Source organism: Phocoena sinus, chromosome 21 (assembly GCF_008692025.1).
Source record: "Phocoena sinus isolate mPhoSin1 chromosome 21, mPhoSin1.pri, whole genome shotgun sequence".
In the NCBI taxonomy this organism is placed as follows: Eukaryota; Metazoa; Chordata; class Mammalia; order Artiodactyla; family Phocoenidae; genus Phocoena; species Phocoena sinus.
In genome coordinates, this window is record NC_045783.1 from 34,277,550 (window position 1) to 34,295,151 (window position 17,602).

At 40.8% G+C, this 17,602-nt stretch overlaps 1 protein-coding gene across 9 annotated transcripts in view; it reads right to left on the reverse strand.

Annotated features, from left to right (window-relative positions):
* The window catches only part of INTS10 (integrator complex subunit 10), a 36,950-nt gene extending 36,607 nt beyond the window's left edge, over window positions 1-343 (reverse strand). For 2 of the 9 annotated variants that reach the window (XM_032618329.1, XM_032618324.1), the window contains exon 1: window positions 18-339. Coding sequence is in view for 5 of the 9 variants with exons in the window: in XM_032618324.1 (XP_032474215.1) it covers window positions 18-146 (129 nt within the window). In the remaining 4 variants the exon portion in view is untranslated. Of the gene's footprint in view, window positions 1-17 lie in introns of all 9 variants that reach the window. The other 7 variants (XM_032618321.1, XM_032618323.1, XM_032618322.1 and 4 more) reach the window with 7 other exon arrangements.
* Between the last annotated feature and the right edge of the window lie 17,259 nt (window positions 344-17,602).

Genomic DNA, 17,602 nt, shown 5'->3' on the forward strand with positions numbered 1-17,602 from the left:
CCCCCGCCCGGCCTCACCTGGATGTTGAAGTCTGCGGGGTAGAGGCTGCGGGCCGTGATCAGCCAAGCCTTGGCGGCCCACAGGTCCTGCTGCACCAGCTCGCGGGCTCGCTGCACCAGGAACTCGCAGTCGCCCTGGGCCGACATGACGCGGGAGGCCTCGGGCGGCCTGAGGCTGCCGGACCTTCCGACTGGGGGACGCCGCGAACCTCGCCGCCGCGGACCGTGCCGCCTCCGCCGCCGCCGCCGCCGCGGACGCTACTGCGCAAGTCCGGGGTCGCGCAGCCACCGCAGGGTGGATCCGGGAGGGCTTCCGGGCTTTGCGAGTAGCCTCCTCCCGGCCACTCTGCGCTTCTGCCCGGCGGCTTCCCCCTCTGGGGACCTAGTGCGTTCGTCACGGCTCTTCCAGGTCGCCTCCAAGACGCGGAGGAGCGGATTCTCACCCTGCTCGGGAGCGACCCCGGTGCAGCCAGGGAGCATGCGCGGAGCCCGGTCCTGGCGGCGCCGGGGAGCCGGGTGGTCAGTCTTGGCTGGGCGGCCGGGGGCCGGGCGGGGAAGACGCTGGAGTGGGGAGCGCCGAGGGGCTGCGCGGAGGCGGCGGGAAGAGCCCCTCGGGACCTCCGGATCGGATGTACAGAAAGGCTCGCGCTGCTCTCGGTCAGGCGGTAAAGCCAGCGTTTGGACCGGTCCTTTCGGTCCTCAGCAGCACGGTCATGTCTCATGGTCGTTGCTTCTTTATTCCTTGGTTTCTCCGAAAAGCATTTATTGAGCCAATTGCAGTCTTAGTACTTTGCAGGTGCTTGGCTGCATGCCGGAAGCTACCGAGCCGTTTATCCTGTTCCAACCTGAGTTTACAGTGTTAGGGACCTGTGACCTACAAAAAATAGCTGTTTTAATTCTGTTTCAGCCAGAATCAGGGTCATTTTCACCAAATGAAAACAAAACAGTCTACCTGATCTCGGGAAGGGAGGCCACACTTAGGAACCGGAGGAAGCAGCATTTATTCGCCTAATAGGAGGCATGTGCCAAAATGTGTGATCCCAACAGTTCGTTGGAGTCTCCAATCCAAGGTCTATATACAAAACTTTTAGCAGGTTCTAGTACCACTGATATCTTGGCCTTAAAACCGAGATTAGGGATTCAAAACTGATTTTTTTGGAAAAAAAAAAGAAATGACTATATACTTCATACATGGAAACATTATAAATATGGTAAATAAATATGAATATATACTTACTATCGAGGGCAAAGAATGTTGCCTGCCATCCTAGTAAATAATGACTATTGCCTGCCCGCAAGCGCAAGCTATCAGCCACTGTAGCCTGGCCCCCCCTCCACCCCCCGCCCCCCATTAGTGCCCCATGAGCGGAATTCAAGATGGAGAAAAACAGCATAGTGGCCCTACATAAAGATGCATACCTAAGGAGTAACTTTAATGACCCAGACTCTTGCATCTTCCCATGTGTGTTTTTCAGAGAAACTCTTATATATCTTCACTCCCCCTTACCTCTTTGGAACAGTCCTGCAGAGCTATCTGAGAGGCTGTCTCCCAGGCGATGGTCCTCAGTAAGGTCCCCAAATAAAACATAACTAGTAACTTTTAGGTTGTGCATTTTTCTTCAGTCAACACTGTGGTTATACGTAAAGTATAATATGTACTTCGTAATTATAATAATTTAAAAATAAATAACCGTGGGACTTCCCTGGGGGTCCAGTGGTTAAGACTGTGACCCCACTGCAGGGGGTACGGGTTGGCTCCCTGGTCGGGGAAGTAAGATCCTGCATGTGGTGTGGTGCGGCCGAAAAAATAATAAAATAAAAACAACCGTAAAGTTAGTGGTGAATTAGTGTGTTAGTTTTAGAGGAAAGTACCAAGAAGATGAGGCTTTAAGGAACACCATGTAAAGCGCCAACGCTACCAAATCCATCAATGTCCAGGCTCTTTTGCTATTTCACTCATAATACCAGTCTAAAAATGATAACTTTAGTATCTCCCCTCTTATTTTAAAACCTTGATTTTAAAAACTCGATTTTGTTTCATTAGTATCCTCAATGATATCTTTAGGTAAAAGTCACTGCTTTACCCTCAGTCACTCTGATCCGTTAATTGTATTAGCGCTTTGGGAAGCATTATGGTTCCTAACGCTATTTAATGTCCTCTGATTATGCACTGGAACAGCGTGATTATGCGATCACTTTGTAGGCTGGGATGGATTGCTCAGTGATAGAATTCTTTCAGCTTTGTAGAAAGGAAGGTAGAAAATTGAATTTAAACAGATCAGGGGACTTCCCTTTGGTCCAGTAGTTAGGACTCGGCGCTTTCATTGCCACGGCCCCGGGTTAAATCCCTGGTCGGAGAACTAAGATCCTGCAAGTGTGGCCAAAAAAAGTAAAAGGATATATATACGTATATATATATATATATATATACATGTATGTATATATATATATATACGTGTATATATATACACACATATATATACGTATATATATATATACATAAATATAAAAATCAGGATAATTTTTATCTTACAAAGTGTAGACCAAAAAAAAAACAGATTGCTAGCTTAAATTTTTTTTCATTATTTCATTGATTTTAATGTATAAATTGTATAATGTGTAAATTGGCAAAAATGACTGATTAGACTTTAATCTTTAAACTTTATGTTTTGGTTATGGGATTACAAAACAGAAACCAAAACAAAACTGTGTACCTGTTCCTGAGTCTTTAGTTCTCTAGTGTTGTATTAGGTAACAACCGAAAATTAAACATTTTAAAGCTAGGGCTAAATAAGGGAGCTCTGGTTATAATTTAGATGCCAATCAATTGAGTTTTTGCCAGAATACAAGATAAGACTTGTGGATATTTTCTAGCCAACCTCTTAATTTTGAAAGATCTCCAGATAAATATTTGTCCTAGGGTATCATGCTGGCATCTTAAAGTACAGAAGAGAGGTACCGCACCGTGTGGGTTTTTATGTCTTTTGGGCCTCCTTGTCCTGATCTCGAAGCCTCATTGAGCGTCTGGGCGCCTGGCTCCCGTTCTCCCTGACAACTTCTAAGTCACATAAGATGCCCAGCCTCCAGCATCCAGCATCCAGCCTCAAGCTCCTGGACCTCAGTTCAGTGATTCGTATTAAACTCTATATTGCTTTTTACCTTCCACTTCAAAAATCTCAAAACTCATAAACACAATCTCTTAACTTTCCTGCCCTCAACTCTCTCCTTGGTTCTTCTTAGCAATTTCCTACTTTCTTCCTCCCTGATGTTAGCTTAAGAGATCTATCTTTTCCTCCTAGTTTATCTGCCTCCTCATGCTGTAGCCTTGCTTGGACACTCAGCATGATCAGCGTCTTTGCTTCTTATCCCACCTGTATCCACTCTTCAGATGAACAGCCCTGGATCCACCCTGTGGTGCATCTTGCTGGATGTTGCGACTGGCTTGAAATAGGGGCAATAACTATATAGTCAATGAGCATTGAGGAGGCTGAGTCCTGCTGGAGAATAGCACATGCATGTGCAGATTGATGCTGTAAGAGATGCCTGGTCTTAGTATCACTCTGGGCTCTCAACGACTCCACCTCCCACTCTTTCAGTTAGGACTCTGAATCTGTGAACTGATGGGAAGTGGGTACTTTCTGTATAGTCATTCAACTCAGATTTCTGCATACCTGGCTTAGACTTTCTCTGATTTTGCAGATCAAGCCGTACTTTGGTGGAGGCTGTCCATCTGTTTTATTCCTGGGAACTTTATGATCAATTAGCCACTGCCACAGACCTTGAGAGCCAAAATGCTCTGATGGCCACTCTGTCCCCGTGTTTTATTATGCTAATTGTGCCTACTTTGTCCTCGATGGTCAAGTGCTGCCACCACACTGCTACCACACAGGGATCCCATTATTCCCATTGAAATGAGGGCGCCCAATTCTACTGCAGTCATCTCCCACCAGCATCTCTGGTGTACAGAGGACAGTTGGCACCAGGACTTTTATGGATTCTGGTGCTCCCTTCACTAAAGCATTTCTGGGCCTCCTGGGTTGTACGGTAGGGGTTGGCTGAGCAGGCTGCACGTAATGAATTAACTCCAACATTCCCATCTCAGTGAGCCAGTATAGTCCTTCCTCTAACATATGCTGGGAAAATTCCAGCCTCTCAATCTAGGCCATCTATGAACCAGTCTTCACAAGCATACTCTTAGAGCCATTTGGCACCTAACAGCTGTTCAACTATCTATAATAGCTGCAGATCCCAAAAGAGGGATCTGCAACTATTATAACAGATCCAACAGAATTCAAAATGGCTGTGATGGATAGGGATGCTGTATGCAGCCCCTGACAAGGCCTAATGCAGCAAAACATGCCCATTTGACAAGCAGTTCCTAGACTGTTACTGGACGTGTTGAACTAGAATTCTTGGTAAGTGAACCCATATTGATAAATTTGGTCCTATCTCATTGTATGATTTATCCTATTTGGTCAATTCCAAGCATCTTGTGGATGTGAGTTGGTAGAATCCTGCAGTTCCTTTGGGATATACTTTTTCTCTTCCTGGTTTTGTAAGTCACTCTTTAGGCCATATAAGAATTTCTTTTCCTTAAAAAAAAAAAGTTTTACCTGGAAATAATTTCAAACTTACAGAAAAGTTACAAGAATAGAAATTGTATAAAAATTATCCATATACTTGTTAGGGGTTGAATTGTGTCCCCCCACCCCCGCCCAAAACAGATATGCTGAAGTCTTAGTCCTGATACCACAGAATGTAACCTGATTTGGAAATAGGGTCTTTACAGGGGTAATTAAACTTAAGGTCATTAGCTTAGGCCTTAATCCAATATGACTGGTGTCCTTATGCAAAGGGGAAATGTGGACACAGAGACACACACACACAGGGACAATGCCATGTGAACATGAAGGCAGAGATGGGGGTGATTGTCTACAAGGCAAGGAACACGAAAGGTTTGCAGCAAACCACCAGCAGCCAGGAGAGAGGCCTGGAACACTTCCCCGTCACAGCCTCAGAAGGAACCAACCCTGCTGACACCTTGATCTTGGACTTCCAACCTCCAGAACTGTGAGACAGTAAATTTCTGAGGTTTAAGCCACCCAGTTTGTAGTACATTGTTTGACCACCTTAGCAAGCTAACGCATACTCTTTACTCAGGTTTACTTATTGTTAACATTTTATTTCATTTGCTCTATCATTTGCATGAGAGAGAGGATTCTCTCTCTCTCAATAAATACATTCATAATATATATATTACTGAACAATTTGAGAGTAAATTGTATTTGTCATGGCCCTTTATTCCTAAATATTTCCGCGTGTGTTTTCTAAGCATAAGGATATTCTCTTACATAGCCAAGGACAGTGGTCAACTTCAATACCTTTTTTTTTTGCGGTACGCGGGCCTCTCACCGCTGTGGCCTCTCCCGTTGCGGAGCACATGCTCCGGATGCGCAGGCTCAGCGGCCATGGCTCACGGGCCCAGCCGCCCCGTGGTATGTGGGATCTTCCCAGACCGGGGCACAAACCCGTGTCGCCTGCATCGGCAGGCGGACTCTCAACCACCGCGGCACCAGGGAAGTCCAACTTCAGTACCTTTAACCTTGATAAAATAGTTTCATCCACTCTACCATCTACATTCCAGTTTTTAAATTGACCCAATAATGTCTTTCACAGAATCCCCCTTCTAGTAAAGGAGCCAGTCTTGGATCAGGTATTGCATTCACTTTCCACTTCGTGTTCCTTGAATCTAGAATATTTCCACAGCCTCTCTTTGCCTTTTATGACATTGACATTTTTGAAGAATATAGCTCCTCTCCATTTTCTTTTACATAGAAAGTTCCTCATTCTGAGCTCATCTGTCCCTCCTCCTGATTAGATTCAGCTGTGCATTGCCAGGTGGAACACTACACATGTGATCTACCCTTCTCTGGGCATCACACCTGGAGGCATACAATGCCCACCTGCCCCTCACCGGTGACGCTCATTTTGATCATTCAAGGTGTTGTCTGAACTGTAAGTATTTTCTTCTCTTTGCAACAGTAAGCAAACTGAGGGAGACACTTTAAGGCCATGCAAATACGCTGCCATTCTGGAATTTTCCTCTCGTTATATGCCTGGATATAATGCAGAACAGGCACCCCATCTGCAGCTGTTACAGCCTGGAAGCAAAGAGATAACAGATTCCTTGGAGGCCATCAGAGACGTTTTCTGATTTCAACCAACGCCCTGAGTTGAAAGTTCAAGACACCCAGCTTACCTTTTTCCAATCTACATCTTATTGCCGCAGTAACCAAATGATTTTCCAAGTCTTTTCCCCTCTCTACTCCAGTCCATGCCATGGCAGACCTTATTTTGAGTAATCCTGATTCCAGGGTGTGCTATGGGTTTCCAGTGGCTCTGAGCCATGTATGGGAACCCCAGAATTACATCTTGAGAGCCTGTTGTTCAAGGTTACTCTTCATACCATTTGCTCTCTCAGTCAGGGTCCCAAGAGGAAAAAACAAGATACACTCAAGTGGATTTCTGAAGGATTTAATGAATTTACAGCAGTGTGGACAGAGTTAAGAGACCCACAGGGGATGTGGAGGGACTGGGAACCAGCGACAACAGGATTACCTCTCGCCCTGGAGGCTGAGAGCTGAGGGGCGTCCTGGCAGGGGCTGCTATTGTAGAATGCCAGCCTCAGCCAAGCTCTTGCACCGATACAGGAAGAGAGAGTGGACAAGAAGTGCCCCGCTGCCCTCTCCTGCCCTCTGAGCACCTGCGGTACTTCCCTTCCGTTGGGTGATGCTAACCCCGGGTTAATGCAGCCCCCAGGGGCCACCTTCTGGAGCAGAGAGAGCAGGCAGGGCGCAGAATGGGAAACAAGCAGCACCGGGGCCCTCACTGTCACTGTGAGGACCTGGCTGTGGTCCCTTGCGTGTTTTCTTTGTTTATTACACCGCTTCTCGAAGAATGTGAAGACAAAACAGCAAAACTCCATTTACCCTTTCTCCTGCCCTTTGTGCTGTTATCGTCACATATATTACCTCTGCCACAATACATTGTTATTATTTTTTCTATAAATGTTTAACTTCTTAAGAATTCAAGAAACCAAAAAATTACCCTTTTATTTTTACCAATATCCTTAGCATTTCCAGTGCTCTTTGTTCCTTCTTGTGAGTCTGATTTCTATATGGTACCATTTTCCTTCAGCCTGAAGAATTTTCTGTAGCATTTCTTACAGAGTGAGTTTGCAGGCAACCAGTTATTTAAATGTCCATTGATCTGAACATATCTCTATTTTGCCTTCATTTTGGCAAGATGTTTTCACTCAATGTAGAATTTTAGGTTGACAGTTGATAGTTCTTATTTGGTTTTGACACTTTAAAGATACCCGTAGGTCCTACTGTATAGTACAGGGAACTATAGTCAGTGTTCTGTGATGGACCATAATGGAAAAGAATATGAAAAAGGATGTATATATATATATATATATATATAACTGAATCACTTTGCTGTACAGCAGAAATTAACACAACATTGTAAATCAACTCTACTTCAATAAAATAAATTAAATTTAAAAAATAAACTAAAAAAAAAGATACTCTTGTCTTCTGGCCTCCATTAGTTCTAATGAGAACTTAGCCTTATTTTTATTATTGCTGTTTGCACATACTGTATCTTTTATCTTATGTTTGCTTCTTTTAAAAAAATTTCAAAAATTTTAAAATTGTGGTAAAATATGCATAATGTAGGATTTGCCATTTTAACAGTTTTTAAGTGTGGAGTTCGTTAGTGTTAAGCATATTCACATGATATAGCCAATCTCCAAAACTTTCTCATCTTGCAAAACTGAAATTCTGTGTCCATTAAACAATTCCCTGTATCCCATGCCTGCAGCCAACTTCTGCTTTCTGTTTTTATGAGTTTTATGAGGTACCTAGAGCATCTAGGTACCTCCCATAAGTAGAATCATACCGGATTGATCTTTTTGTGATTGGCTTATTTCACTTAGATTAATGTCCTCAAGCTTTATCCATGTTGTATCATAATTTCCCTTGCTTTTTAAGGCTGAATAATATTGCATTGTGTATATATGCCAGTTTTGTTTATTAATTCACCCTTTGATGGATGCAATGCTATTATGAACCCGTACCTCTTCAAGACCCTGCATCTGCTTGCCTTTGAGATTTTATCTTTACCTTTGGCTATGATCTGTGTAGGTGTGATTTTCTTTTTAGGTGTATTTTCTTTTTTGGTTAGGGTTCACTGATTTTTCTGTCTGTGGGTTTCTTTTTTGATCAGATTTGGGATTTTGATTAAAATTTCTTCAAAGATTATTCCTACTTCATTTTCTGCTTCCCTCCTTCTGGGATCCTAACCACACATGTGTTGGACCCACAGGTCATTGAGGCTTTGTTTTTGTTTCTCTCCTAATATTTTACTCTTTGTGTTTCAGTTTAATGATATATTTTGCGGTATCTTCAAGTTTACTAATCCTTTCTTCTGTTGTGTTTAATCTCCAGTTAATCCCATCCAGTGAATATTTGATTCCAGTTCTTATGCTTTTTTTCAGTGTTAGAGTTTCCACTTGGAAACTATAATGTAAATTTTTATAACTCTCCTAAGATTTCTTATCTCTTTCCCCATTATATCCATCCTTTTTTCTAGATTCTTTTTCATGTTATTATTTGTGTGTTTGAGGCATAGTGTTTTATGTCTGTTTCTTTTCTTTTTCTAAAATTATTATTTTTTACTGGAGTATAGTCGATTTACAAGATTGTGTTCCTTTCTTTTTTTTATGAATTTATTTAATTTATTTTACTTTTGGCTGCATCGGGTCTTCGTTGCTTTGCACGGGCTTTCTGTAGTTGTGGCGAGCGGGGTCTACTCTTCGTTGTGGTGCACGGGCTTCTCATTGCAGTGGCTTCTATTGTGGAGCACGGCCTCTAGGCACATGGGCTTCAGTAGTTGTGGCACGCGGGCTCAAGGACTTGTGGCTCACGGGCTCTAGAGCACAGGCTCAGTTGTTGTGGCACACGGGATTAGTTGCTCCACAGCATGTGGGATCTTCCCAGACCAGGGCTCGAACCCGAATCCCCTTCGTTGGCAGGCGGATTCTCAACCACTGCGCCACCAGGGAAGCCCTGTTATATTCCTTCCTGCTGTACAGCACAGTGAATCAATTATACATATACGCATATCTACTTTTTTTTAGATTCTTTTCCCATACAGGTCATTACAGAGTATTTAGTAGAGTTCCCTGTGCTATACAGTATGTCTTTATTAGTTATCTATTTTATATATAATAATGTGTATATGTCAATCCCAATCTCCCAGTTTATCCCTCCCTGACTTTCCCTCCTGATAACCATAAGATTGTTTTCTACAACTGTAACTCTATTTCTGTTTTGTAAATAAGTTCATTTGTACCATTTTTTTAGATTTTACATATAAGTTATATCATACAATATTTGTCCTTCTCTGTCTGACTTACTTCACTCAGTATGACAGTTTCCAGGTCCATCCATGTTGCTGCAAATGGCACAGTTTCATTCTTTTTTATGGCTGAGTAATATTCCATTATATATATGTACCATGTCTTCTTTATCCATTCCTCTGTTAATGGACATTTAGGTTGCTTCCATGTCCTGACTATTGTAAACAGTGCTGCAGTGAACATTGGTGTGCATGTATACTTATGAATTATGGTTTTCTCCGGATATATGCCCAGGAGTGGGCTTGTTGGATCATATGTTAGCTCTATTTTTAGTTTTTTAAGGAGTCTCCATACTGTTCTCCATAGTGCTTGTACAAATTTACATTCCCACCAACAATGTAGAAGGGTTCCCTTTTCTCCACACCCTCTTAGTGTGTCTGTTTCTATTGACAGATTCTACTTTTTACTCTAGATTACATTTTTTTCTTTGCATTTCTAGTAATTTTTGACTGCATACTAGACCCTTGATGATTTGTATTAGAGGCTCTGGATTGTTTTATTTTCTTCAAAAGAATTTTGAATTTTATTTTGGCAGATACCTAAATTAATGTGGACCACTTTGATTTTTATTAAGGCTTAGCTCTAGGCTTTTTAAAGGTTGGCGTATTTTGCCCTCAGTTCTAGGGTGTGATCTTTACTTTGCAAGATGGGCGTTCTTGTGTCTCAGCTGAATGGCAAGGACATTGACCAGTGTCTCTCCTTTCTGGATGGGTCAGTGTCTCCCCAGCACTGTGAAATCCCTAATTCCTCTTAGCTTTTGGTCTCTCAGCAGTTTTTCTCTGCTAGGCTTTTCAGAGCCTCATCTTCACAGACAGCTTTAGATTTGTAAAAGGATGCCAGGGAAACCCTTAGGTAGACTTTAGGATTCTTTCTCTGTAGCTCCTTCCTTTCTGATAACCTGCTCCCCAAATTTCACCTGCCTTAGCTGCTCTGAATTCCAATCTCTGTTTTTTTTTGTTTTGTTTGTTTGCTTTTTGCCCAGTGAGACAGTTCTCTTCTCGGCCTCCATTTTCCTGCACTATTTTTGGAAAATGCCTCCAGAGAAGAAGTCTGGGTGGCTTTGGAGCTCACCTATGGTGTGCTTCCTTTCTTCCAAGATCACAGCCCTGTGCTGTATACTGCCAGTGCTTGAAGACAGTTGCTTTCTAGTTTTTTAGTTGTTTATAGTGGGAATATAAATGCAATTTGAACTAATCCATCAAGGCCAGAACCAGGAGTTACTTTAGAAAATTACTATGACCATTTTATCATTAAAATAATTATTTTTCACTTTGAAAAAAATCCCTCTTCTTATATCATGTCTTCTCCAGGGATAGTTTTTATTTATTTTTTCCTTTGGATGAGCCATACTTCCCTATTTCTCTGTATGCCTTGTGATTTTTTTAATTGAAAACTGGACAAGTAAATCTTATAATGTGGTAACTTTGGAAATCAGATTTTCCCCCTTCCCCAAGGTTTGCTGTTTGACTTTCTAAAAGATTGAGATATAATTGATATCATTTTACAGCTCAAGGTAGTGTTAGGAATGCCCACGCTCCGCACAGTCAGAAATCAGCCTATAACTTACAGTCACGCCTCCGTACTCGTGGTTCCTCCGTATCATCCTTGGATTCAGCCATCCGAGAATTGCATAGTACTGTAATGTTTACTATTGAAAAAAATCCCCGTATGAGTGGGCCCATGCAGTTCAAACCTGTACTGTTTAAGGGTCAACTGTATTAGTTTCAGTGTACAATGTAATGATTTGATACATGTATGTATTGTGAAATGATCACCCCAATAAGTCTGGTTAGCATCCATCACTACACATACCTACAGTTTTTTTCTTGTGATGAAAATTTCTAAGGCTTACTCTCAGCAGCTTTCAAATATATGACACAGTATCATTAACTGTAGTCACCATGCTGTAAGTTACATCCCTAGGACTTACTTATTTTATAACTGGAAGTTTGTACCTTTTGACCCACTTATCCATTTTGCCTGCCTCCACACACACCTCTGACAACCATCAATTTGTTCTCTATCTATGAGTTCAGGTTTTCCTTATTTTTGTTTTAGACTCCACACATGAGATCATACAGTATTTGTCTTTCTCTGTCTGACTTATTCCACTTAGCATGATGCCCTCCAAATCCATGCATGTTGCCATAAATGGCAGGATTCCTTCTTTTTTTGGCTAAATAATATTCCATTCTATATATATTACATTTTCCTTATCCATTTCCAACAATGGTAGACACTTAGATTGTTTCCATGTCTTGGCTATTGTGAATTATGCTGCAATGAACATGGAGTTGCAGATATCTTTTCAAGTTAGTGATTTTGTTTCCTTAGTATATATACCCAGAAGTGGGATATCTGAGCACATGGTAGTTCTAGTTTTAATTTTTTGAGGAAAAAAACTACTGTTTTCCATAGTGGCTGCACCAATTTCCGTTCCCACCAACAGTGCACAATGGGTCCCTTTTCTCCACACCCTCATCAGCACTTGTTATCCCTTGTCTTTTTGATAATAGCCATTCTAACAGGTGTGAGGTGATATCTTATTGTGGTTTTGATTTGTATTTCCCTGATGATTAGTGATGTTGAGCATCTTTTCATGTACCTATTGGCCACCTGTATGTCTTCTTTGGAGAAATATCTATACACTTCCTGTGCCCATTTTTAATCAGATTGAGTTGTTTGAGTTTCTTATATATTTTGGATATTAACTCCTTATCAGGTATGTTTGCAAATATTTTCTCCTATTCAGTATGTTGCCTTTTCATTTTGTTGATGATTTCCTTTGCCGTGCGGAAACTTTTTAGTTTGATGTAGTCCCACTTGTTTAGTTTTGCTTTTGTTGCCTTTGTTTTGGTGTCAAGTCCAAAAAATCATCCCCAAGACCAATGTCAAGGAGCTTACTGCCTATGTTTACTTCTAGGAGTTTTATAGTTTCAGATCTTATGGTAAAGTTTTAAATCCATTTTGCGTCAGTTTTGTGTAACTGTTTGGTGTAAAATGGTGGTCCAGTTTTATTCCTCTGCATGTGGTTGTCCTCTTTCCCCAGCACCATTTATTGGAGCAACTGTCCTTTCCTCACTGATTTGACCATATACTCATGGGTTTATTTCTGAGCTCACTATTCTGTTCCATTGATCTCTGTGTCTGTTTCTATGTCAATATCATAGTGTTTTGATTATTATAACTTCGTAATATAGTTTGAAATCAGTAAGTGTGATGTCTCCAACTTTGTTTCTCTTTCTCAAGATTGCTTTGGCTATTCAAAGTCTTTTTGTGGTTCCAAGCAAATTTTAGGATTTATTGTTCTTTAAAAACTTTTCTTTTTGTGTGTGTAGGTGTCTGTGTCAGAGATCAGCCTGAAATGTGTACACTTAAGGTCTTCTCAAGTCTAAGAAAAGCCTGCATCTTGGACATGAGTGTTACCTTTCTAAATTTCCTTGTATGTATAACTAATCTTTAAGTATCTTGCTCCCAAAAGGGGCAAAAGGGAAAAATGAAGGGAATAAAAGATCCATTGTCTCTTTAAGTCCCCTGAAAGGTGCTTGAGGTGGAGGAGCATGAAACAATGGTGGTGAGAAATGCTGCTGACTGCCCCCCTCTGTGTCTGCCCCTCCATTACCAGAGGCAGCTGTTGGTGATCAGAGCCCAGATCCCTGATATTTGAAGGACAAAGTCCTTATTGCCACTCTGGATCCTGCAAGCCCCTCTAAGAACACTCGTACAGCTGGCTGCTGTGGGTTGGGGCGTGGGAGGATGCATAGCTGCACTAGGCTGAAATTGACCAAAAGTAAGCGCAACTTACCAGCCTTGTTCTTGCCTGGAAGCTGCAAGCCTTTGAATAGACTCAGAAATTTTAAAATAATTATGGAAGACAGATTTGGCCAATACCATGTTGTCCAGGTGGAGAGACAAATTCTTAGCACTTCCTACACTGCCATCTTCCCTGCCATCCCAGGCTTATTTAGTCTTACATTCTGGTACAGTGCATTTTAAATTCTCATGTCAATTCTCTAATTTAACAATTTTAAAAACTGACTTCAAGTTGCTATGTGGAATTTAAAATTATTGAGAGTGGTAGCTTAAATTAATTTATACACACATTTTAAGGCCTTCTTCAAGATATACTCCAGATTATGCAAAGGATGCTTGGTACCTTGGCCAAAAGAAAGCACGTTTGTGTGTATGAATAATATGTAGAGCATAGCAAAGCAGTAGAGAAAGGATTGGGATCCTGGGGAATTGTAGCTTAGAGACAATCTTAAAACCATCTGCTTGGCCACTGTAATAACAGTAAGAAGGTGGCATAAATTTAGATCAAAAATCTTACTACCGGGCTTCCCTTGTGGCACAGTGGTTGAGAGTCCGCCTGCCGATGCAGGGGACACGGGTTCGTGCCCTGGTCCAGGAAGATCCCACGTGCCGCGGAGCGGCTAGGCTTGTGAGCCACGGCCGCTGAGCCTGTGTGTCCGGAGCCTGTGCTCCGCAACAGGAGAGGCCACAACAGTGAGAGGCCCGTGTACAGCAAAAAAAAAAAATCTTACTACCCAAAGCAATCTACAGATTCAATGTAATCCCTATCAAACTACTAATGGCATTCTTCACAGAACTAGAACAAAAAATTTTACAATTCGTATGGAAACACAAAAGACCCTGAATAGCCAAAGCAATCTTGAGAAAGAAAAATGGAGCCGGAGGAATCAGGCTCCCTGACTTCAAACTATACTACAAAGCTACAGTACTCAAGACAGTATGGTACTGGCACAAAAACAAAAATATAGATCAATGGTACAGGGTAGAATGCCCAGAGATAAACCCACGCACCTATGGGCACCTAATTTACAACAAAGGAGGCAAGAACATACAATGGAGAAAAGACAGCCTCTTCAATAAGTGGTGCTGGGAAAACTGGACAGTTACATATAAAAGAATGAAATTAGAACACTCCTTAACACCATACACAAAAATAAACTCCAAATGGGTTAAAGGCTTAAATGTAAGACCAGACACTATAAAACTCTTAGAGGAAAACATAGGAAAAACACTCTTTGACCTAAACCACAGCAAGATCTTTTTTGGCCCACCTCCTAGAGTAACAGAAATAAAAATAGAAATTAAAAAATGGGACTTAATGAAACAAAAAGCCTTTGCACAGCAATGGAAACCATAAACAAGACAAAAAGACAACCCTCAGAATGGGAGAAAATATTTGCAAATGAAACAACAAAGGATTAATCTCCAAAGTATACAAACAAGCATTATGTTTTCATTCTTTTTAATGTTACACACTAAACAACAAAGGATTAATCTCCAAAATATACAAACAGCTCAGTATCAAAAAACCCAAACGATCCAGGTAAAAAATGGGCGGAAGACCCAAATAGACATTTCACCAAGGAAGACATACAGATGACCAAGAGGCACGTGAAAAGATACTCAACATCACTAATTATTAGAGAAATGCAACTCAAAACTACAATGAGGTATCACCTCACACCCGTCAGAATGGCCATTATCAAAAAATCTAGAAACAATAAATGCTGGAAGGGGTGTGGTGAAAAGGGAACCCTCCTGCACTGTTGGTGGGAATGTAAATTGATAAAACCACTATGGAAAACAGTATGGAGGTTCCTCAAAAAACTAAAAATAGAACTACCATATGACCCAGCAATCCCACTACTGGACATATACCCTGAGAAAACCACAATTCAAAAAGAGGCATGTACCCCAATGTTCATTGCAGCACTGTTTACAGTAGTCAGGTCATGGAAGCAACCTAAGTGTCCATCGACAGATGAATGGATAAAGAAGATGTGGCACATATATACAATGGAATATTACTCAGCCATAAAAAGAAACGAGATTGAATTATTTGTGGTGAGGTGGATGGACCTAGAGTCAGTCATACAGAGTGAAGTAAGTCAGAAAGAGAAAAACAAATACTGTATGCTAATGCATATATATGGAATCTAATAAAAAAGAAAATGGTACTGATGAACCTAGCTGCAGGGCAGGAATAAAGAGGTAGACATAGAGAATGGACCTGAGGACATGGGGTGGGAGGGGGAAGCTGGGGCGAAGTGAGAGTAGCATTGACATATATACACTATGGAATGTAAAATAGTTGGCTGGTGGGAAGCAGCAGCATAGCACAGGGAGATCAGCTTGGTCCTTTGCAATGACCTAGAGGTGTGAGATAGGGAGGATGGGAGGGAGGCTCAAGAGGGAGAGGATATAGGGACATGTGTATGCATATGGCTGATTCACTTTGTTGTGCAACAGAAATTAACACAGTATTGTGAAGCAATTATACTCCAGTAAAGAGCTATTAAAAGAAAAATCTTACGTTGCTGTGCGATAACATCTTTTGCAGGTCTCAGGCAGAGTCCCAGTGAGGAGAGACTCCTTACCCACAGTCGTGTTCCTCTTGTATTAGGCATTCTCTTAAGGCTTCATCCTACTTTTAAATGTTTTCCTTGGACTCCCTACATCATTTATACATCATCATGCATTTTGTTATTTTCATAAGGGCTTGCTTTGTTTCTCCAATTAGATGGCAATCTCTTTGAGGTCAAGCATTATGTTTTCATTCTTTTTAATGTTACACACTATTGGGAACAGTTTTATTCAATTACTAGTTTATAATTAATTTTTCAGAACATGAGAAATCTAAGGTCTGTTAATGTGTGATTTGTCAGGATGCAAATACTTTTATTTTAGAAGCTCCTACATTAATAGGAGTTCTGATGGGAGTGAAAGCAGATATTCTTCTTGATAGAGGAGTGTGATTTCCTAATTTTGGCTCAAACTTTGTTCATAACTTTTGTTTCTACTGGATCCTATTTGGCATATTAATAATTCATTGATGTGTATATAGCTTGATAGCTTGATATATTAAATTTGGTTGTAGGCATTAAACAAAATAAATGAAACCATTGCAAATTGGAAGAGGGTATTATTATTCAATTTTCACTGTAGAACACCTTGGAGTAGTTTGAGAATCACTACCATCAATCATCCAAATATCCCACAAATTTAACAGTCAAGCATTAAAAATTTATTCCCTAGATAGTATCTTTTGTAAAATCCATCGTTTTTATTCATTAGAATTGTGAAACACTAAAAGTTCTAAAAATAGTATAGAATTACTATAGAAATTAGAAAAGTGCAGAAAAGCACAAGGAAGAAAATATAAATCACTCGTAATTCCATCATTCAGAAATAACTGATATTACCACGATCTATGCAGTCATTACAAATTTTTTCCATTTATATTTTATTCTTTTAAAGAAAAAGATAAACAATCCAATAGAAAAAAATGGGCAAGAGATTAAAACAGACCCATTATATAAGGCAATGTGTAAGTGGCTAATAGATCCATTAGAAATAAGGAAAATACAAATTACAATCACAAGATACTACTCTATAACCATACAACTATTAACATTAAGAAAGGCTAACAATACCCAGTATTATTAAGGATGTGGAACAACGGAAACTCTTGCACCACTGGTGAGAGTGTCAACTTGTTGCAGGAAATTAGGAAAACTGACATTATCTGATAAAGCTGAAGATTCACATATCATTGTCTTAGCAATCCCACCCCTAAATATTTACTCAACAGAATGTGTGTTCCTATGTAATAAAAGGCATATAGAAGCATGTTCATAGGAGCATTATCCATAACAGCCACAAATGTCCTTCAAGAGCAGAATGAATAAATACATCATGGTCTGTTCACGCAAGGACTTAGAAAGGCTTTCTCCATCTGGTACACAACAATGAAAAACGGCTACTCTGTACAACGTCGGGGAGTGGCAGAGGCCAGACCTAAAGTGCCCACACCATGTAATTGCATTTACATAAAGTTTGAAAACGAACAAAAGTAAGCCAAAGTGTTTACAGTGTTTTCTTTATAGTTTTACCACACAAGTGGTAAAACTATAAAGAAAAATAAGGGAATAATTACACTCATGTGGTTCATTTGGGGAGAAGGGAGGGGTGAAGACTGGCAGGTGGCAGGAGGACACTGAGATGCTTGAATCATTCTATTTCTGGACCCAGTGGTGCTTACAAGATACTCACTTTGTGATAAGTCAGATCTACCTGTTTCTTTTGT